The 23,833-nt window shown below is 36.5% G+C and overlaps 1 protein-coding gene across 10 annotated transcripts in view; it reads left to right on the top strand.

Moving 5' to 3' along the window:
- CD36 (CD36 molecule (CD36 blood group)) overlaps nucleotides 1-22,089 on the top strand; it is a 38,679-nt gene extending 16,590 nt beyond the window's left edge. For all 10 annotated transcript variants that reach the window (XM_072028268.1, XM_072028239.1, XM_072028147.1 and 7 more), the window contains 12 exons: nucleotides 5,936-6,096; nucleotides 8,316-8,460; nucleotides 10,619-10,798; nucleotides 10,941-11,032; nucleotides 11,486-11,532; nucleotides 13,508-13,577; nucleotides 15,276-15,463; nucleotides 16,190-16,308; nucleotides 17,588-17,661; nucleotides 18,438-18,492; nucleotides 18,689-18,853; nucleotides 19,536-22,089. In XM_072028268.1, coding sequence (XP_071884369.1) covers nucleotides 5,936-6,096; nucleotides 8,316-8,460; nucleotides 10,619-10,798; nucleotides 10,941-11,032; nucleotides 11,486-11,532; nucleotides 13,508-13,577; nucleotides 15,276-15,463; nucleotides 16,190-16,308; nucleotides 17,588-17,661; nucleotides 18,438-18,492; nucleotides 18,689-18,853 — 1,296 coding nt within the window. In that variant the 3' untranslated portion in view covers nucleotides 19,536-22,089. The remainder of the gene's footprint in view (nucleotides 1-5,935; nucleotides 6,097-8,315; nucleotides 8,461-10,618; nucleotides 10,799-10,940; nucleotides 11,033-11,485; nucleotides 11,533-13,507; nucleotides 13,578-15,275; nucleotides 15,464-16,189; nucleotides 16,309-17,587; nucleotides 17,662-18,437; nucleotides 18,493-18,688; nucleotides 18,854-19,535) is intronic.
- The last annotated feature ends 1,744 nt before the right edge of the window (nucleotides 22,090-23,833 follow it).

Below are 23,833 nucleotides of genomic sequence, written 5' to 3'. Positions count from 1 at the left end.
GTTGTTCCTCTACTTATTTCAGGGTAAAATTTCATTTTACCTATTTCAGGGTAAATCCCAGTTCTTTACAGAAACTGACATCAGTACAGCAAAACCGAATTTACATTCCTAGCTACAATGAATTTTGCTGCAAAAATATTATTGCTAGATTAGAGATTATTTATTTATTTATTTATTTATTTATCCTGAAAATATATTTAGGACACTTAATTCTATAACAAGTCAAAATGTTGTAAATTAACTTGTTATCATCATTTAGTCAAATCACATAATCATCAATTTTCTCTTAAGCAAGTCTGGTTGAACTTCATGGCATTTCACAATAAAGAACAGCTGTAGTATCATCAATACAATCAATAGTTGTTGCCATTCTTGTTCTGCTAGTAGTGGAAGCCTAAGCACATTTCCCTCAAGCATACGTTGCTACAGGTGGCCAAACCCTATAAGCCCCATTTCATCTTTATTGCAGCCATTGAAGGATTAGGTTGAGTAAACACTGCAAGTAATACTTTCCTGGAAGACTTCATACTGTTGTCGCAGTACAGAGAAAGCATCTGCAAATGTATATGCAATCTTAGTTGCCCTTAGATATTCGTCAGACAGTCTCAGGCTGTTATCTCCTAGCAGATAGGTACTGCTTTCCACCCTTCTCTAAAATGATGTCCATATAATGTATAATACCAAAATGTCACCTCATCACGTGTTTGTTTATTAACATACATCTGTAGTTTGACACAAAACAGACTGTTATATTTTCCAACTTGACTGCTCTTACTCACATCTCAAATAATTTTTTTGGATAAGCTGTTTCAATATTCTCTCTTTCTCACTCTCTCTATTTCTGAATATTTTAAGAGGCCCTTTAAAAATCTGCCACTTGAGGAGCACACTAAAATGACAACAGCAGCATCTTGGCTGGGATCCATTTAACAAGATTAGTGTTAAAATATTTCAGCTGTGTTACTATACAGGGAAAGGAAACACACCCCTTAAAAGGTGCTTTGATTTCAGTACCAAAGGACAAAAACTGTAATTTTCCCAAACACTGCATTTATCCACAGAGTAGAAATGCCATTCCATGAAGGTCCTAGAGGTTTGGAAAACTGACCTTGTTACAGTAAGGAGTGAAGCATGAACTTTTCAGAGCTCGTTACAAAAAATATTTTGAGACCATCAAAATATATCTGACTTTACACACTTCCTTTGCACATTGTCTTATCATCTAATATTAAGAAAATAATAATAATAATCAAAAAGAGAAATCCATTCAAAGCAACAGATCAGAAAGTTTACATCCAATATTGTTGAAAGGAGATATTTTTTTACATGGTCAATTACTGCTATTTGACTTTCTCTCCCCAAGCAAAATATTATTAACCTAGACAAAATTCAGTTTATTTTTTCCAGGTCTAACCACTCACAGCCATTTCTAGTTGATTCAATTACCAGATAAATCTTTATTGCCATTTCTGTGAGAACTTTTGCTGCCTGCCTGAGAGTGTGAACTCAGCAGATTAAGAGAAGACACTTAATATATTAAATTCCCTATGAGTTGATAATAGAAAATATTTTGCCACAATACCTAAGTGCTGTCCTATTTCAGTAGAGTCCTTAGGGTTAGTCTCTGTTATTTTTATAAATAAAGCTATAAATTTTAGTTATTATTACATTTAGCCATCTGTCTCTCTAGATATCTCTTCTGTATGATTAGCCAGATTATTTCCTCTCAGCTGCTGGAAGCATAGGAAATACTTCTAATTTAGAATTGTTTTTGTGAAAGTCATATACACCTTTTTTATCTAAACTAATGAACCTAAAGCAACCGCAACTGCTGGCTCCAAGCAGAACATTAGTGATCCAATCATACATATTCCAGCATTATCAGTGATAAGCTTGATTGGCTTCCATAATTTGTTACGACCAAGAAACCTAAAAGGGCTAAAAGTTTTGATTCAACAAAGCTTGAATAGCAAGGCTAATACATAACAGAATCATCATCACATATATATGTGTCTATTCCTTAACTAATTCAGTTAATTCAGTGGGGGTGGGGGTGAAACTAGATGATATTTAAGGTCCCTTCCAAACCATCCATGTTTCTATTACTAGGGAGCTAAAGTCTTTCATATTATCACTTGCAAATTATTAGTTTCCCAAATTACCCTACCTTTCATAAAATCATAGTGCACAAAATGTGTCAGTGCTACTAAGGTGAGCAGCCACAGAGCAGAGTAGTATTTAGGGATGGCCTCACTAGTGATCAGACAGACAAAGCCCCAGGACTTGTAAGTGTGAGGACATTAGTATTATTAGATGAGGACATGATTAAGGACATAGCTCTAAATTTTCTTCCACTTTAACTCACTCTTTGAACTCTTGAAGTATATGGCAGTGAAATACATGCTACCCCCTTTGTTGAGAAATGTTAATAACAATAATGGCTGACTGCCAACAAAAATGGTCTTACTCCCTTCCTCTCCCTCCCTCTTTTGTCCTTCTGCTTCCCTTATTTTAAGTCTAGTTCACATCTGATCCTTTCCCCTACCCACAGCACTGGCAGAAAGGTAACACTGAAAAATGATAATAATTAAAAAAAAAAAAAAAAAGTCCATAAAGCAGAAACAGCTTTCTGAGGAATGAGAGCACAAAGGAAGGGAAAAGAGGTTGGGTCAGGTCAGAGGGCAGAGGTAGCTGTCTTTCCCCTTTGTCGGCAAAGCTGCAGAACTGTCAGATCAGACTGGCTGTCCCCTCAAAGCTCACTCCCAGGGAGGCATAAGCACAGAGTAGATGGTGGACTGCAAATCTACACGGTAACTCACTATTACCTGTCTTCCCCTAGTTCTTCAGTCCCTGGGGACTCTTCATACAATGCCCAAGGTCCTACTTTCCCGTTGGCATTTCCCAAGCATATAATAGGGACATAGTAATCATTCTTGCATAAAAAATAAGGGAGAGTCACCCCACCTTTGTAGGTGGACAGCAAATTAGTTCTCGATTGATAAGAAAGTACATAGTACAGAACAGTAAAGTGTAGTAAGGAACAGGACATGAAAATGATCATAATATAGCCTACAGTCCAAGCTGATAAAAGAGGGTATTCCTGGTTGCACTAAAAAGCTGTTATAAAGTCCTGCATGTTCTTAGATTTCCCTGCATTTTTCCATGTCTCTTAAATACCTCTAAGGATTGTGACTTCACCATTGCCCTTGGCATCCCATTACAACGCTTGAATACAATTTCCAGGAAGAAATTCTTTCTGCTATCCAATCTAAATCTCCCTTGGTGCAACTTGAGATCATTGCCTCACATCCTATCACTTGTCACCTGAGAAAAGAGACAAACACCCTCCCTTCAGGTAGTGGTAGGATGTTAAAAGGTCCCTTCAGCACCCTTTCCTCCAGACTAAACAGTCACAGTTCCCTCGGCCATGCCTCATGTGTCCTGTTTTCTAGCCTCTTCATCAGCTTCTTTGCTCTTCTCTGCACGTGCCTGAGCAACTCAGTATCCTTCTTGTAGAGAGGGGCCCAAAACTGAACACTGTACTCAAGATGCAGTCTTACAGGTGTTGAATACAGGAACAACCACTTCCCTAGTCCTGCTGGCCACACTATTTGTTATACAAGCCAGGATGTGTTGGTTTTCTTGGCTACCTGGGCACACTTCTGGCTTATGTTCAGCTGGCTCTCAGCCAGCACCCCCAAGTCCTTTTCTGACAGGCAGCTTTCCGGACAGTCTTCCTCATGCATACACTACTGCATGGGGTTGTTATGACCCAAGTGCAGCACCCAGCATTTAGCCTTGTTGAGTATTATATGATTGGCCTCAACCTATCCAGCCTATCCAGATCCCTCTGGATAGCCCTCCTACTCTCAAGCAGATCAACACTCCTACCCAACTTGGTGTCATCCGCAAATTTACTGGGGATGCACTCAATCCCTTCATCCAGATCATTGTTAAGATATTAAACAAAACTGGCCCCAGTACTGAGCTCTGAGGAATACCAGTTGTGACCAGCCATTAAACAGATTTAACTCCATTCACAACGATTCTTTGGGCCCAGCCATCCAGCCATTCACATCATTTGGATGTCCAGCCATACACCCAGTAAACAGAACAGTACATCCGTCCAAGCCATGAGCAGTCAGTTTCTCTAGGAGAAGGCTGTGGGAAACAGTATCAAATGCTTTGCTAAAGTCCAAGTAAACAACATCCACAGCCTTTTTCTCAACCACTAAGCAGGTGACCTTGTCATAGAAGAAGATCAGGTTAGTCAGGCAGGCCCTGTCTTTCATAAACCCTTACTCATCTGATTGTACCATATGTGTCGTGTGATGGCAATTAAGAAGATCTGCTCCATGAACTTCCCTGGCATGGATGTCAGTCTGACAGGCCTGTAATTCTCCAGATCCTCCTCCCTGACTTTTTTAGATGGGTATCACATTCACCAACCTCCACTGTTTATATCAACCTGCTTCTCCCAGATCCTATGAGTAATTCTCTATGAAAGCACAAAAGGCAATTTCCAATTCATGGAATATCTCTTCACAAAGGAAATGGCCTGTCCTACTTAGGATCACAGCTGGGACAGTCCTTTGCCTCTGAAGGTTTACAAAACAAGACTGAAGAGAATTTTATCTGTCAGGTCTGAGTGCAAGTCCTCAAGCTGATAAAACTTTTGCTGTGGAAAATTTCCTTACCCTCTCACACAAATGCACTTAAATTATAGCAGATATTCAGACAGCAAGCTCAGCCTACCACCAACAGCATTTGCTGCTCTACCTTACAAATAGGCTTTCGTCCTGTCTGTGCTGAGTTCTCTAAGACATTTTATTCATTTTTATGACAGTAGTTCTTAATTGGTATTATCCTTTCTCGGATTGTGCTTGCTAAACAAACTCTAGAGGCAGAAAATTAAATTAGAAAGAAAATCTAGCAAATCTTGCAAATAAAATGCTTTTTCTTGCTACATAACTGTCTGGAAGATTCAAGTCTATTGCTTTTTGTGTCTCTGAGCTATGGAAATTAACTATAATATTGCTCAACTCTGCTAAAAAGCATGTTATATGTTGGACCTGGGCAGCCTAGACTTTTCTTCTTATTAAAAAATCTTTTCTAAATTTTTACCATCAGGAGGAAAAAAAAATCTATTCTCCCAAGGATTTGTGAAGATTGTGTAGAAACAGGTCAGATGGAGACCAAACAAAGCAGACTTTCCCCTGAAAATATAGGATATATAACTTCAGACTATCCTTTTCACTGTGCAGTCCCAAGGTAGACATTTATAATAGTAAATCTGAGTGCCACACACACAAAGCTGTTGATTAGTCTATAATGATGTCCTGTCTGCTCCTTCTGCTCCTATTTGCCCTCATTCTCTGACCTGGGAAACCTTCCTAAATAAATGTTATTAAAAGCAGAGAGATTTCATATAAAGTCTCAGTCTTGGTCACAAGAATTTTCTGATAAAAAACAGTCCTGCATGAGCAGTATTCACTTTCTCAGGTGGTGAAATGACTTAGTGCATAAGTAAAGATCAGAGATAGCTCTCATTTCCTCCCCTGAAATACTAGAAAATGCATGAAAATGTATGAAAATTAGTTTATGGATTCTAAAAGCAGATGGGTATGATTCAGTCATTGACAGTTTTTATTCTTACAAGTAATCCTTAAATTTAGAGAATGGGAATTACAGAGATGCCCAACCACAGCAATAGGAAAATTTTCCTACCGGCTACAATAGCAATTATATCAGCTTTCTGACAGCTTATTTTAAGGGGACTCACTTTTGCCGTTGCTACCATTTCTGCACAGGAATGTCAGGCTGCCTTCAAATGTTGGCCAAAAGTATGTGCTGTATACCTCAACAATAAAAGTCACTTTTTATTGTTAATTTTACTTTTTATCTATCTATCTATCTATTTATTTATTTATTTTAGGAAGCTGTTATTGCAAATGGTACCATTGCTTTTGATAATTGGCTTGTGCCAGGAAGCTCAGTTTACAGACAGTTTTGGATCTTTCATGTGCAAAATCCAACAGAGGTGTTAGAAAATGGATCACGTCCAAAACTTGAACAAAGAGGACCTTACACATACAGGTAACCATAGTTCCTGAATATGTGACATGTCATATCAGAATTTTTGTTAAAGCCAGAAAAAGTTCTGCTGAGTCAAAATTGTTTAAATTGGTTTTGGAAAGCTCAGAATCCCATTGTAGTCAGAGTTGCCAAAAATGCCTAAATATTTGGAGCTATGCACTGCAATCACAAACATTTCTTACTGAGTTTCATGTTGGGATACTAAAACGGGTAATCAGATGTGAATCTATTCATTCTTGTGATAAACCGTCACTCATTAGTAAGATGTTTACCATAAAAAGACAGGCATGTTGCATTTGTTGCTGTTCAGTGTTTGCCAGCCTTTTACTTAGAAAAAAATATGCCAGATGCCCCCAAAACAAGAGATTGTCTTATCACCGATGTAAGTATAACACTCATATTTATTTTAATAATATGTTTTGTTTTATTGCTCATTTATTTATTTTGTTTTGCTTTGGTTGATTGGTTTTAATCTATAGCTTTTTCTTTCTCAGATTTCCCTCTGAAAAACATTTTTTTTAATGTATTATCTAAGGCGTATATGCAACAGTCCATCCCTGTCCAGGAAAGTACCTAGCTGTTACTGGCACTCTTGTTATGAAATTGCTTTCCTAAAATGATAAGACATTTCTTTCTTAATGTCATTGACATGTATGCAATATTTGACAAGTAGTTTTGTATTGCAGTATATAAACCACAGGTGCCTTAATGCCTAAAAGGTTGTTAATTTATCGTTGGAATATCTTGGTTCATACAGTACGTGGGAAGACACAGGAGATGGTTATGCAGGAGTCAGGAAACTCAGCAGCTGAGAAATATTGCAGAAGGTGAACTCCCACTAAACAAGCATTTTTTACTCTGGTCATGATGGTGCATATACTCTCAGGGATAAATCTCTGCAGATAGCCTAGATAAGACTGTGCAAGAAATGATGGCTTCATTTCTTGGGGAAAACAAACAAACAAGCAAAGAAGCAAACAAACAAACTAACAAAAAACAACAAACAAACAAACAAACCAAACACCATCCCTCGATCAGAGATATTGGGTCTACCTTAATCACCGTAATGCCGAGTCTCTTTCTCAATTTCCCTTTGAATGTTTCATTTGTTTCATTGCTTACTACACAGTGGAACAACTGTCCTTGAAACTGCAATTGTCTCCAAGATTCTGTCGGGAAATGGGAAACTCTTTAAGACTTTCATTTCCAGTTAGAAGTAACGTGGCTTAGAAAACAAACCTCCCAACTTCTAGATAGGTGCTCTACACATTAGTCCATTAACTAAAGTGGCATGCACAAACACCACTCTTGAGAAGCCAAGATCCATCTGCTTGTGGGGTAGGTCCCACCCTGCACTGGTTACATCTGTACCATGGGGAAAAGTGCTCTGAAATTTCTGGTCCTCCCATGTCCAGGCTGGATGATCTGATAGAGCATGATGATCCCTTCTGAAATGGAACTGGGATAAACTTTGTAGACCCATGGAATAAACTAAGCAATACAACACTTGCTGGATGCCACCTCCGCAGTGGGGTCAGCAAGAGGATGGGGACATAAAGAGTTGAGCCAAAGCCAGAACTGTAGCAGCTCAGATATTTGTGCCTCAGTAATCCCCTAACAGAAATATAGGCACTTGCAGGCACGATGGAGAAGGGCTTTTGTGTTTCTCAGTGGTGCTGAAAGACTGCTTATCCCAAGACTGCTTGGGATTTCCCTATATGGATGTGAAATATTAATAAAGTAGTTCCCATTATGGATTTAACCTCTAATCTCTTTTATTAGAACACAGGCCTATCACATCAAATCTTAAGGGCATTTATAAACCATTCCTGAGTCATTCCCTTCTAAGAACACGCAATCATGAATAAGCTTAGAAAACGATGTGATGAAACAAAACTAATTCATAACAGAATACAAAAAGATAAAAGGTCTATTATTGCAATTAAAAGTAAAAAAATGAAAATAAAAAAAATATCTTTTTTAGTATCAATCAAAAAATGCATTAGGCATTAAGGAAATGTTTGGAAAATAAAAATATTTTACATAAAATAGATTTTTACAAATATTCAAATGAAAAGTTTCGAACCATTTCAGTGATTTTTAAATTTAAAATATTAATCTTCAAAAGTGTTCATCAACATCTCAAAAATTCAGTCAGATGTGTTGACTTGAAAATCAGATTTTAAAATATTCTGTGTTTTATTATTTTGTATTTCAAGGGTGCGATATTTAGCCAAAGAAAATATCACAGAAAACTCTGATGGCACAATATCCTACATGTTGCCTAATGCTGCTCGTTTTGAACCTGATATGTCTGTTGGGACAGAAAATGATACCATCACGTGCCTGAACCTCGCTGTTGTTGTAAGTTGAGAAAATAAACCATAATATGCACATTTGAACATTGAGATATTCAAAAAATAAGGGGTTGAGATATTCAAAAAATTAAGAACACAGATTCTGAAGACATATTACATTTACATTGAGGTTTCGTTATACTCCCAGGATAATCTTAACTGTAAATGAAAATTGACTTGTTCTTGTCAATGGAAGCAAAGCCATCAGCTTGGATGGGATGTATCAAAAGCATCCTTCTAGTCAATTTTAGTGTGGGAATGAATCAAAGGGTTGTGGATGGATTCCTATTCTACTGAGGTACAGCATGACCAGTATAATGTGGGTTTTCCATACTCTTTTCATATCTTCAGTCCTGCTTTGCGGGGGAGACTGTGTTAAATCAGTGTATGCATGGCCGCGCTGCTTCCATGGTGCTCCTCTGCCCCAAGGCAATGGTGTCACCAGAGTTTTCTAGTCCTCCTGAGACTTTAGTTCTCCTGAGGAAATCACAGGAGACCCCACCTGTACTTCACTCCAGATGTTTTCCTGTTGTCATAGGATTTGAGTATTTGCCCTTGACCTATGTTTACAGATTTTATATTTGTATTCAGCCCTAGTTGCGTTCCTCGGATGTCCCATACTAACACTGTGGTGTCTGCATATCAGGCCTACTGTGACAGAGAGGGTGGGTGTTAGTTGCAGAGTGGAGAGATGCTATGTGTAAAGATGAAAAGAAGGTCGATTGCCTTATTGAGACCAGATCTATTCTGCCTATGTTCTAATTTAGACTAGAATTTCCCTTTTACAAAGCTTTCACACACACCCCCCCCCACCCCCGGACTAATGTCCTGAGTCCTTCATCTCATTATATTCTTCTCATGGTATTCACTAACTTTGCTCAGTTGCCACATTTTGGGCCATGTAGCTCTTTATGCATGTAAACACAGGCTCTTGCCTGGAAGCAGTCATGTCAGAGGAAGTAAGAGCAGAGCATTCAAGCCCCGTTTTGATGTTCAGAACAAAACTTGGATAAGTTTAAATACCCAGAGAGGCTGTGCTTATCTCACATGACAGTATCAGTAGAGCCCATCTTTGGTATCATAACCTTGTGGTCAGAATATTCACAAGGGAATCAAGAGAGATGTTTTTCACACTTCCTTAACCCTGAGGGGATTGAACCCACATCTCCTCTATCCCATAATCTTTCCATATCCATGCTTGCTGCTTGCTTTATGTTCAAATTCAGAAAGGAATGCATGGTCTAAGAGGTTAAGAAAAAAAAAAGAGAGAGAACAAACAAGAGAACAACTTTGTCTTGGTTGTTTCGACTTTCTGGCTAGCTCTGAATCGCCCATTGTCATTCCCATTGCACTGAAGACAAGCAGAGATTGCAGTAAAAAGCCTAGAGTGAACACTTGCTCTGAGAGGTACTTTTTCATTACACAGATTTACTTCACAAAACTGTTACTGTTCCCTGCCTCACCACATGGGCCAACATAGATCATTTTTTCTTGTTTTCCACAAGCTAATCAGTGGCTTTAGGGACTTGACTTTGTGTTTATGCCTCTGGAAAAGTTCATTACAATCATGGCTGGTAAAATACCACATAATTCTTCATTGAAATAGGAAAAGTTCATTTGCTACGTAGAATTAAAACCATTTGGAAAGAACATGTTAGTTGCAGAAATGTATTCTTTCTGATTAAAGATTCATCTTTAAACAGAGATTCATCACTACATTGGTTTTATGCAGGATAGAATTATACTGCTGTTAGCATAATTTTATCAAAATAGCAAGTCTAAAACACAGCCGTGTTTAGGCATGTATCTTTGTACTTGCATGTTTATGATGTGAGTGAGTCTGCAGTAGTGAGATATGAATATAGCAGAGAAGGAAAATGAAAGTTGTACAGTGTATGTTATATGCACAGAGACCTGAAGTATAGAGACATTAGTGAACTTGTGGAAGCAGTGAAGATAAATTGTCTAGTTTTATACATGATATACTCAGCAACTGTTTCAATAATGAGTTGTAGTAGTTTTAATTATAAATTTGACTTGCATTGAGTAAGGTCTGGAAACAACCTTACTTATCAGCTTTGCCAGAGATTTATTGGAGTTGGTCTGTACTTTTGATCTGCTCACGCAGAATTTTATGCTAAACATTAGTTTTATTGCTGTTGTAGGCTGCACCTGCCCTGTATACAAATGCTTTCATACAACTACTATTAAACACTTGGATTAAAGCTTCTAAGTCATCCATGCTGCAGAACAGAACAGTGAAAGAAATACTCTGGGGATACAAAGATCCCTTCTTAAACAAGGTCCCCTTCCCCTTGGACCCAGTTTTGGGAGTCTTCTACCCGGTAAGTGAAACCAATCAGAAGGCAATATTTCAGTTATAATTATGTGAATAAAATCAATACTGCAGCTGCAAGGAAGAAAAATCTGACAAAAAGACCTTGGGTCAGTACTTCTAACTGTTATTCCTTCTTGTGTCTATTACAGTATAATGGGACATATGATGGACTTTACAGAGTGTATACTGGGAAAGAAGATATAAGCAAAACAGCAATAATTGAAAGTTATAAAAACAAAAGGTATAATAGCATTGTATATATGAAAAAAATAATCATATTTTCAAGGTTTGCATTTTAAGACCTGGCTCACTGAGAGCTATAATTAAATGGAAAGTTGTCAACAATTCAAGGAAAGCTAGATCAAGCCCCAGGCTAAGCAAAACCACCTCTCTGTTTCAGCTATTTGTGATTCTGTTATGAGCTTGGATTTAAGATATTTTTTTGATTCTTCAATACAAGTAGTTACTTCTGTCTTCCATACTTATACAGCTAGATCACTTTTGCCCTAATCTACTGCATCATATAGTTTATCTGAACATATGAATTAACATCCCTGTCATATGCCTTTGCTATTGAATCATATTTATACTGGAGCAGTGAGGATTAACAACACAGGTAGTGAAATGGATTACATAGTACAATATAATTCATGCAGCATGACTTTTTTTTTTGTTTGTTTCTTTTATGTTAAAGGAATCTTTCTTACTGGGAAGGTTACTGTGATTTGGTTAACGGCACAGGTGAGCCTATTAAAGCTTTGTGAAACTTCAACACATTTCTGGATATTGTAAAGGAATGTTAAGTCCCTCTTGGGCTTTGAGAGTTCTGTATTCCGCATATTAAATGTCTATATAAATGTGAATGTATATATACACGCGTATATATCTAATATAATATATATTATACACTATTTAAAACACTATACACTATTTAAAACACTATTTTATATACTTATATGCACGCTTCAGCTATAGAAGATGTAGAAGACAAGAAACAATCTACCTGTTTGTTTTTATTAAATATCTGCATGGCATGGTATAACTAAGATTCCTTATCTTTGGTACAACAGTTGACAAATATTATCTTTGCCTTCCAGTAACATACATTCTTCTTACTTTCATTTTCTTTCTTTTTCTTACTCTTTTTTTTTTTTCCTCTGTACTGTGTAGTTTTCCTTAGCATAGATCATTCTCCTAAAAAACAAAAACAAAAACAAACAAACAAACAAAAACAACAAGAACAACAACAACAACAACAACAAAAAAACATGACAAGTAATTTTGAAGCATTTCAAATACTTCCCAAGAATCTGAGTTTCCAAAAGGTTGTGTATCAGGAAGGATTAGTCATTTTAATGATTAAGAAATGATGTTTTCTTAGTTTCTGGGACTTTGGGACTTACCTTCTTTCTTATGGAGCCCCAAATCTTTATATATATATATATATATATATATATATATATATATATTATTGTCAGCTTTTTCTTTGTCTTCTTCCACAGCAGATGGAATAAACACACTCAGGTAACTAGACTAAGTGCTTCAATACAGTGAAAATGGGGAGAATTTAACTGTTAGCAAAGGTCATTACACAGTTTACATGAGCATTCAATGTGACTGCTAAGGAGGGAATGTGTTTAGAGAATCAGCAGGTTTAAAATGTCTTGTAAGTAAATGTGAGAATTCCTTTGTATCTTGTAAACTTTTACAGCAAAGCACAGCATGTTTTCTGAGCAAAAGTAAATAACTAGACAGGAAGATGAAACAGTTTTCTTGTATGGGGCTTGAAACGAGTCCGTATTTGCAAACACTCTGAGACTGCCAAGATTTACAAATAGAGTTTGTCTCTAGGATGATCTTGGATTTTCTTTAAGGAAAAGTGCTTCCCTCAGCAGTGGGCAAGTGTCAGTATGTAATTTAGCTTTCTCACTCTTGCCAACTAGATTCAAAGATACCACAGATGTTTTCAATTCCTTGGTTAGGGTTGCTGAACAAGAAACTAAACAGCATATTGTTGCAAAAAGTAACAAATGTACTGGTTAAAGGTTTGTTACAACACCTTGCTTGGAAAAATGGCTGAGACTCCTCTTACTTAACACTAGTTGCATGCAATACAGAAATATGCATCTGAACTGGCAAGCTGCTCTTTCCATAGCAAGTGGGAGAAAAACATTACCAAAGTGCTCTTCCTCTGACCTTTTTTGATTGTCTAGTATGAGCTCCAATTGAGCAATCTTGGGTGAAAAAAAAAAAAAAAAAAAAAAGAGTTATGTGCTGTTTATTCAATAAGTTTTGAAGTCTAAAGCTGCATTTCTTATAAGCGCTGGGTGCCATAATTCCAGGTGACTATGCATCTCCAGCAAGCTTTAATTTTTAGACTACATAAACCTCGAAATAGTGGCAACAGGTATTGGGATTCGTATTAAGCAGGAGTGGTATTTTTATCTGCTGTTTTTAATAGGCTTGATGATATATAGATTCATGTCTGTGGGAAAAAAAAAAAAAAAAAAAAAAGCTGCCATTATTTGACTTGCCTTCAAAATCAATCCATGGAGTACCTGTCATTATGCAGTAGCTTATGTAAATATTTTCCCTACAAATGACTCATTGTGTTTACCTTGTTCACAGCTTTATAGGAAAGTATTAAGCACTGAGCTAGAAATTAAAGTACATCCTCTAAGTGGAATTGCTTTCAAGCTCTTAATTTTATTCACAGATGGGGCATCATTTCCTCCATTTGTTAAGAAGGATCAGGTACTGCGCTTCTTCTCCTCTGACATTTGCAGGTACGTTGATCCTTCCTTTTGTGCATACGTGTGCTTCCCAACTGCTCTTTTGTTTCAGTAGGCTGCTGCAGTATCTCTGCTGGGGCTTAGGTTGCTGAGGCAGTTCCTCACAACTGTTTCACCTAAACTCAAGTAAATTCGTGAGCTGTGCTTATGATTCAGAGCTTAATTCTATCACTTTCATTTGTGTCAAGTAGCAAGTTATTTATGGTGTGTTTCATTTAAGCAAGTTACAGGTGTGTAGTTTAGGAATACCACTGCTTAATTTTACAGAGAGAGACACTGCTATGACCAGTTACAGACACTGAGGTCCAAATGGTTCAAAGTCTTGAACAATTTATAGGATCAGGACTCAGCCTCTAACCTACCTAATTTGGTATTAGCAGGCAGTTTACCCCTCTGCAGGGGCTGTCTGGACCATCTTCGGGATTTCTGCATAATGTCATCTATGCAGAACAGGATTTACTGTCGGCCACTAGATGCTCAAAAGTGTTTTCCCACAGGATTTTTTTTTACATAGTTTATTTTGATGTATTTACAAACAAACCAACCTGCTTAATTCATCCCATACTGAACACTTTTCAGCCTGCTTCATCTGCTGTGGTTATGCAGTGTCCCTGAGTTCTCCAGTGAGATAGCTGAAAGCAACATTAAGAGATTTAAAGGGCATCAGAGTGTATTTACTTTGGGAGGTTCGATCCTAGTATTTATTTTGCTGCCTGGAAACAGCTGCCTCCTTTTAACTAGGGTTAAAGTGGACCATTTGCTTTGCAGAATGTTTGTTTTCAAAGATCAGTGTTTTTACATGAAGTTAGAGTTCTTTTTCTTGTGAAGCAATTGTATCCCCAAACTGGACAATGTTTCAGAACTTATGGAAAAGGGAACTCTACATAGTGGAGAAAAAATAAATTTGAACCAATTGGACACAGTTTGAGAGATTCCTCAGGCCATGTAATTCTCACAATTAATGAACAATGAAGGGCAATAACAACCTCCCAAAGGTCTCAGATGAAACAAGGTAACGGAAAATGGTTCTGACCATGTTGCAAGACCCCAAATCCTTCTTTTGATCAGCTGCAATACAAATTGTTGCTGCCTTGGTTACATTACTGCATACCAACCTTATTTCTTTAACAGTTGATAATGTATCATAAAAAATGTATATAAATAAATTTAAAAAAAAAAAAAAAGTGGTAAGCTAGAAGTGGTATTCTAAAGCTTGAAGTAGTATTCTGATTCACATACAATGGAACAAGTTTATAATAAGTATGTCATTTGCACCATAAAGCTTAAATCAGTATCATCAAGTCAGCAAAACTGTAACCAAACCCACTGATTTTGGTAAGTATCTTTACAGTAGTCAAACAAATTTCAAACATTTCATAGTAGCAGTTGCTGTAGAAGTGTGTAGAAAAGACCTCTTATTAGTTTACTCATTTAGTTTATATTGTTTATTGGTATTAGTATTTTTTTCTGCCTTTTTGTGTCTTGCTGTGCTCACCTCTGAGCTTGTACATCCCTTTGTGAAAGCACAGAATTGCCTGTGTTACAGGGGAAGGCCCCTACAAACTGCTGGGTGTGGGCTCTCTGAAGTACTTTTCTTTTAAGAGACAGTCAGAGGATCCTTGAGGAATAATGCCATGAATTCAGATTTTCAACCAAAGTGACTAAAACATATTTCTCCTCTTTTATATTCAGATCGATCTATGGAGTCTTCCAGGGCAAACAGAATGTGAAGGGAATCCCACTTTATCGTTTCGCAGTTCCTCGTGAAGCGTTCGCATCACCAGTTGAAGTTGGAGATAACTACTGCTTCTGTACAGAGGAGGTCATATCCCAGAACTGCACAACAGCTGGAGTCCTAGATATTAGTGCCTGCAAAGGAGGTATAGCAGGGGCATGGTACTGCCAAAGAAGCCATCTGATTGGGGAGAAAGCACGTGTTCTGTAGCTGAGGTGTTGTTCTAGGATCTAGGGCATTTGTGTTTGTCTGCAAACTCTTCCACAGATTGCCTGTGAGAGCTTTCCCTTTTCCATAGCCTCATTTCCCCAAATGAGAGCTATAATATTTCTGTATTTTGAATGTCACTATGAAGAAGAAAATCACAACGCTATAGATTGTGTACTGAAATTGCAGGAATGCACAAGTAGAAAGTAAAGGAGAGGGATTCTATATGTACTGTTTAAAGCCAGAAATAGTTACAGTCCTTGTATTTGTGATGATTCACATCCACGATATATGTGCATGTGTTTGTGTGTATTTGCACAGCTATATACATACACAGAGACTGAGAGACACCAGTTACTTAATTTAACATCAGTACAATAAAATGCACTCCCAGCTCCACAGTGTAGACACAAACAAGGTTTGTAAATACAACTTATTTCACCAGACAAATTCTCCTGACAGTAGAATCTCAGAAATTCTCACTTTATTTTATGTAGGTGAGGGAAGCTATTAATGCTTTTTTTTATTTTTTTTTTCCAGGATTGTTTGTGTGTTTGTATAACAAATTATGAATTATGTTTGCATAGAAAATGGGTTTAGAAGGTGAGTGCTGAAACAAGGCTTAATGATTTAAATGCTTTTTTTTTTTTTCTTTTTCAAATAGGAAGACCTGTGTATATCTCTCTTCCACATTTTCTTCATGCAAGTGAATCTATACTGAATGATGTTGAAGGCCTGAGCCCAAATGAGAAGGAACATGAGACATTTCTAGATGTAGAGCCTGTAAGTCCAAATATTTAATAAAATTAAATAGTAATTCAGTAACCTTGCGATGTTTAAATTTAATTGCAGTAAAGTAGGTCTTTTACAAGAGGGATAAGCAGAGGAAGCAATATTTTTATGCTTGCTTTTTAAGATCTGCTCACCAAGGTGTTAAGCTTTTAGCAGGGGAAATTTAGAGCAGAACTTTTTCTTATTCTGACCTTCAAAGTTGGAATATAAACTTTGATTTTTTTCCTCATTGGGAATGCATGATGACTTCACAAAGCTTTGAAGTATGCTATAACTTATCTATCATTTTCAAGTACTTTCTGAAAATTCTTTTCTATGAGATGTCTTATTATATTTTATCTTATTTATTTTTAATTTTCCATAGTTTTTTTTTTTTTGTATAATTACTATCTCAATTGAATTAAAGTAAATAAATATAGATTATTTCCAAGAAAATTATTGATAGTCTAAAGCCCAATCACTTGCCTGACTCTAGAACAGAACTAATATAGTCTTTGTAACTCTGTCCAAAAGAGCTAATAAAGGAACGAATTTATGATAGCTCTGATTTTGTTTGCCTTCAATTTTACATTTACTTCTGTTCCAGTGAATCAGATTAACAATCTTAACTGTGTCAGCCAGAGTCTTCTGAAGTATGTGGTGAATTCTGAAGTTTCAAAATTTTATTGTATCTGAATTTAGATGAAATGGCAAAATTCAGGATTTTTCATTAAAATATTTTTTCTCATATAATTTAAAAATGAAGCCACATAACTTCAATGAAATCTAAAGTCAAGTTTCATTTGAAATAGAGATACAAACCTAAGTTTCCTAAATCCGAGGTGAAAAGGAGACAAAAAAAAATAAAATCTGACCTTTATTTTGATATTTTGTTCTGATAAGAAATGTCTGTTTTCTGCCCTATGCAGGGCAGAAGGGTTAAACTTACCCCTCTCGTTAAAATAGAACTTTTAGTCAATTTCTAATGAAAGAAAAAAACTAAAATATGCTTTTATATAGAACATATAAGTATAACTGGTATAACAGTTTTCACTACTATTGTTGCCTTCAGTATAAATTTGTAAATTGCAAAAGTAAATAAGGCAAAACAATAAAATCATTACTTCTATGAGAAAAAGAGACCCTTAGAAGACTCTTAGAAACATTCAACATTCATAAAAATGTAATTCATCAAAATATAATTTTTACACAGACTGTATTCTAAGCTCACGCAATCAATTCAAAATTTAAATTAATGGTTTTTTTTTGTTTTTTTTTTTTCATGTTTTAGACCACTGGTTTTACACTACAGTTTGCCAAAAGGCTTCAAGTAAACCTCCTTGTGAAACCTGCAAAAAAAATTGAGTAAGTGTTGTTTCATTATTTTGTTTTTAAATACATCTTTTTTCAGAAGTCTTCTTGGTCTAAAAGAACATTAGTAGAGAAGGGAAAAGAACAAATGAAAATACTTGATTAAAGTCTCTATTTCTCTCTTGCAAAAATTTCAGTCATGAATTTCCAGAGAATATTAATTTCAGTGAAAGAGCAAGCCTTCTTGTGCAAGGCACTGCCCAACAATTTTAGCACGTATTTGATTTCCCCACAGCAGCTTACAGTACAACATGTTCTTAAAAATAACATTGTTACAAAACCCAAATGCAGGGCATAAGGATGAAATAGAAGGAATAATATATTTTCTGCAATAAATCCAATGAGAGAGATAATTTATGTGTTCCCTGTTACTTGATGGAATTTATGAGAAAGGTTAAGGTTTATCTCACTATTTCTCTTATCTCCATTGGACCAAACGAACACGTACAGCTCCTGCATGCTGGGTACGGGTGAACACCACATAGATTTTCAGACCCTTTCTTCAACACTTGTCCAGCCTTTCTTTGTTCTGACTACCTCTCCATGGAAGACTAGACAGAAAGAGATAACTGCCTGACTGGTGAAATGTCTGTTCTTAATTGTAGGCTTTTTTTTTTTTTTTTTTGATCCAAATCTACCAGATTTATCAAAAGGTACTTCCAGAAGACAGAACTGTTAGTGCAGATCGAAAATTGTTAAGTAGATATTGGCTTTATGAACCAAACTGAAGGTAACATGCTGTAATTTTTTTTTTCTTCTTCTCATTTCAGAGCTTTATCAAAAGTTAAAAAACCTTATGTCTTCCCCATTCTTTGGCTAAATGAGGTTAGTATACTTTCTGCCTATTAATCTTCACTGTTAAAAAAATACACACACACAAAATGACTTAACTTTTTCTGTCTTAATATCCTGAAATTGAGTGAATAAACTCATGTTATGATGTGCACGTGAGAAGAATATACTCAGTGAGTGAGGTCTTGTATGCTTAGTGTTCACTGACTTTTTTCTTGTACTGTTTCAGTCTGCTGTTATTGGGGATGCAAAAGCAGAAATGTTCAGAAAAAAAGTCTCTGGTCGGGTCCAGATGCTGAGTCTGCTGCAGATGGTGTTGATCATCACAGGTTCTGTGGTGTTCCTCGCATTCCTGGGTTCTTATTTCATATGCAGATCAAAGAAATTAAAATAAGTAAGTAAACATTAATGGCTCAGTCCTCAGTAGTAACTTCTTAAGGTCTGAGTTGTTCAGAATCATTACATATTTAGTTGTTATTTTTCAAGTGCTAGTAAAGTTCAGCAGTTATTATGCCAGTTCTGTTGAAAATCGTCTAGATAACCATTGTTTTCAAATTCTCTTCCCAACACTTAATCCATCAGGATACTCTTAACATACCAGGGAGGGTACTGGGATCTATTTCCAAAAGACCAAAACTTTTTTTTTTTTTTTTTTTTTTTTGGTCAAATATACAACTTAATCACTGTGACTTATTGGAAACAGACATTTTATCCAAAACTGTTAGAACACTTCAGAAGTGTACTCTTTGGGACAGAGGCTACTCAGATGCAGTTTCCTGCACTTTTCCATGGCATAGCCCTGTTTCTTAATAAGAATGTTGGATAGGCTTTCTCACTTTTTTCTCTCTGTCTTGCATCAGAATCACATTAGTCAAAACACATCCTGTTCACAGCTAGCCTACTAAAGCTAAATACAGTACTGTCATGGATAGAATAACCAAGTGGTGGATTAATGACATCGAGGGAAACAAGCAGAGATGTGAATATTATGGTGAAAATATCATGCTGTAGTAAAAATCTGTTTTTAAGAAGACTTACCTCATAACATGCTGAATTCTGATTTTATTTCACTACAGGTAATAAAAGACTTCAGATGTAGACAGTGTTTAACTGAAGTTTCAGCCAAGCAGCATGTTAAAATTTGGTGACAAAAGGTATGATTCAATGCACAGGCAGCCCATGTGCTATGGAATTCAGTGTGCTTTTCCATTTTGAAAAGACCAACTCACTAACCCAAATAAGATGTTTCCAGAGGCCCACACATATGACATCACTAGAGTGGCCACTGTGGAAATTATTTTTTCAAATAACTGATTACATGAACCTTGTTACAAATTTTAAAAGACATTCAAACAGACTGAAGTTGACATGCAGCTGGAATTTAGTCCACCTTCTGCCATATATGCAACTTGCTACGTTTTTTCTTCTGAGAACTGCAAGACAATTGAAAACCCTTTGCTGATGTTCTAGCTTGGAGCACAGGCTTGGGAATGACAATGTCTATGAGCTCAAGCCATACTCTAGATACTCTCATTGCAAAGTTTCTTTCTGTTCCTTCAAGGAATGGAATCTGCTGCAGTAGAACTGCTCTCTGTCCTCTATTCAGGGATGCAAACTGTGTTGAATGTGAAGTTTATTATGTAAAGTTACTAACCGTAATACATGAAGTTAATAAATAACTTACTAAAATATATGGTTCATACATTTTATGAAGAGATGGCCCATACACACACCACAGTCATTCATATGTTGATGGCACTAATCAACATTTGACTTCACAGTTGTTTGGTAATCTGAGTTACTCACTAAATCCCAGCCTCCATTGCTCTTTGTATTGCCTCCTGTGTGCTTCCCTTTCTGGCTCTTGCTCAAACATCAGCCTCTGCTCTGCCTTAGCTCCACTTCACCTAAGGCCTCCCTTAGGGAATGTTATAATCCTTAAGACTGAATGAAAATATTTCAGAACATTTTGGACACAGGAAATACTAAGATAATGGTCAAACATCAGAGGGTTCCACTTTCTATGACAGAATATAAATTAAAACAGGTAGCCCCAATTCTTCTCTGATAAGCCATCTGCCACAAGGAAATATGTGCAATTGTGTGGTTAATGAAGTGCATTAACCTTACTGATGCCCATAGACAGGCAGCTGATATTTCCATCTGTGTAAATAGTTTACTTTTTCACTTAATCTGAATACATATCTTAGATATGAGGGTCAGTTGGACAGATATTGAACGTCACGGGGTCTCTCCTTTCTTTGGACTCACTGAATTCAGAACAATAGCCAAAGTTCAGCATTTCATAAAACTTCCCCTTGGAGCTTTTTTCCCTTTAAGAGCTGCAGAGAAAAAGGAAAATCAAACACAGGTCAGCCTGGTGTTTGGAAAGAGTGCTATAAACCAGAAAGACTTTAAACCAGAAAGATTTAATTCACTAGCAAATCTTTGGTCAGGTATCTTTAGCAAGCTGTTTTCACCCTTTGGAAAGAAACGGAAAAACCACAAAGACTAAACGGATGTTGTCTTAATCCCTAGTGTTTAATATTCCTTGTGTAGCTACCATTGTACATTAGAGCCGACAAATTACAAAAATCCCCAAAGACTATTCTTGGAGGGATGTTCTATGTACATTGCTAGTCTTTTTCCAGCCATGGTTTGGAACTCTAAAGTACCAGGGTGGGAGATGTGAGGGAAGCATGACACTCAAGGGAAGTTCTGATCACACTCAGAAAGCTGATATATTTAGTTTCTCCTTATTGTGCTTGCTAATTGATGGGAAAGAGAGAGAGAGAAAAAAAAAAAAAAAAAAAAAAAGGCTTTTTCTCTTTGCTACATTGTTGCTGGTGTCATTTGTAATGCTCTGTTCCCACATTAACATGGGGACAGTTTGACACAACTGAAGGCATCCCTAGAGTCCTATGGACTGGTCAAAAAAAAAAAAAAAAAAAAAGAAAAAAAAAAAAGAAGAGCACAAGTAAAGGTATTAAGTCGCCTTCTCTTTTGAAACATAAATGTGCACAGCTCTGCTGTGGTTCAAGATCTGACACCAAGTTATTATAATAAAACTATTGTGTGTGTGTGTGTATGTGTGCTGGAATCTAATGGTGATATATTTTCACCAAAGAACAGTGGCTGTCGTGTTGATTTTGATACAACAGTATTTCAGCTTAATTTTCTTTGGCTTGAAGTCCATTGTCAGTACATTAAAGTTTGCTCTATTTGTGTGGTTTAGTGCTATGTGATGCTCTAGCATCAGTGATCCAGCAAGTCAGGCCATGATTTTAAATGTCTCAGGGCCCAATTTTGCATACATACAAATGTACAATGTTCTTATGTATAATCTAATTGATCTAAATGCAAGTTTGGATTTTTAAACTATGTTCAGCACCTAGGCTACACTTGAATTATAATTATAGTTATTTTGTTCAGAGCATTGGTTCCAGTTATTCTTAACTGATGTTATTAAGGCTAATGTTAATTATTTGCATTTGTTCAGACACATGTGGGATAAGCATTTATTAGGGATTTAAAGAACTCAATGCAAATAAAATAAAGCTCAAAGTGTTTTTTCTGAGTTCCATATGTCTAAGTGTAAATAAAATCTTCTGTGTTGGATAATGGACTCCATTTATTTATGTTCTTGGTATTTTTTGTTTTATTTTCTTTAAGATTGATTTTATAAAGTGATAAATAAATGAGTTTATAGCTAGCCTTTATTATATAATTGTAATTTAGCACATCCCTGCTGCTTTGAAGTGCATATCACCTTTTGTGCAAGTGTAATACACCATGTACCATGATGTATTATAAATGCCAGTGACATCTATTTATCCTCTGTGTTACAAAAAGTAGGAGGCTTGGGGGGGAGGGAGGGGGGGAGGAGCCTGACAGTGCTCATACCCCACGTTCACCGCCCACCCCAGGTCATTATGGGTGAAAATCACAGGTGAAAATCAGATCTAACCCAAGATCTACTAGCCCACATACAGCCCAGAGCAGGTGTGCCAGCTCTTGATCTCTAATTGTAATTATGCTTTCAAAGCCTTAAAACTTGTTCTTCATACCAAGCCTACCAGTGTCTGTTAAGGTAATATAAACATGACACGACACCCTGAAAAAGAGAAAGCTGATGTTTTGTTTGTCTTTTTAACTGGGAGATTAGGCAAACACTTGTTTTATTCATGGATGTGCAGAGTGTCAGCATTTAATAAGTAAAAGATGTAATAACTATTGAAATGCATTTTTTTTTTCAAAAATCAAAAAAAAAAAAAAAAGAAAAGAAAAGAGCCAAATTATTCACCTTTATCAAATGCAAACTGCATTTATGAATAGATGTCATATATTTTCTTTTCTCTGTTCCTTCTTTACATACCAGATTTCCCTGGCACTCCATCGTCACACCCACTCTGAGGTGTACTCAAAACAGCCAATGACCTAGAGCTCAACCAGCCAGTGCCAGGCTGGGGACTTTCTCAGCTGTACTGTGTAAGCAAAGAAGATAAATGCTTTGCAGTAGGCGCCACCCAAAGGGCATACAGTTTTTCACAAGTCGTTGTGTTTCACTTCAGTATAGCCAGTGAAAAGTATTACTGGCTAAAACTCATAGTTGCTTTTCGTGCCAGTTGACATCATCCAACATAATTGCATCATTTTAAAAGCAGTATGAGAAAAATCACAACTTAAGTATCCATTGAATGCTACACTGTCAAAGGCATCGCTAAGACATAATTTTTGATGCCCATTAATATTCCAGAGTGTTTGTTTCAGTTCATGTTTTCCCCTGAGTATTGTGAATTTGTGTTTTACAGGATACATGCCTAATGTGACCTGAGCCTTCAGGACTCTTTTTCTTGCCCAGCAAGCACTAATGTACCACTAAGAGTTTATGGACAAGTTGGGATTTACATAGAGCCACCTGCATGCTCTTATACCTGACTCAGGTTTTGGATGCACCTAAAACATATTTGCATATTTATTTGCAATAGAATATTTGCATGTAGGACAAGGAAAATCAAATTTTTGTTCCTTCTTATTAATTTTCTCCAAATGCACAGCCCACGTATAAGAATTCTTTTAAAGGTAAATTTCTCCAGTGACACTTTCATTACAGGAGCTAAAGCATGAATGGCACCTCAAACCAGCAATGGAAGGTATACATGTAAGTATGCTGGAGGTGCAAGTATGTCTGTGTACTGATACATAAAGCCATTTTTTTTTCTGTGTTCTTAGAACAAATATGAAAGTACATTCTTCTCTGTGTATTCACTCTACAGATGTAGTTTTTTTGTCTTTGCTCTGGTCACACAGTGGGTCCAGTTTGTAAAACAAGAAGAAAAAAAGTTATTACAACGATTAATACACACACACACAT

Source organism: Anas platyrhynchos, chromosome 1 (genome assembly GCF_047663525.1).
Source record: "Anas platyrhynchos isolate ZD024472 breed Pekin duck chromosome 1, IASCAAS_PekinDuck_T2T, whole genome shotgun sequence".
Lineage (NCBI taxonomy): Eukaryota > Metazoa > Chordata > Aves > Anseriformes > Anatidae > Anas > Anas platyrhynchos.
This window is presented reverse-complemented; position numbering and strand designations above follow the sequence as displayed.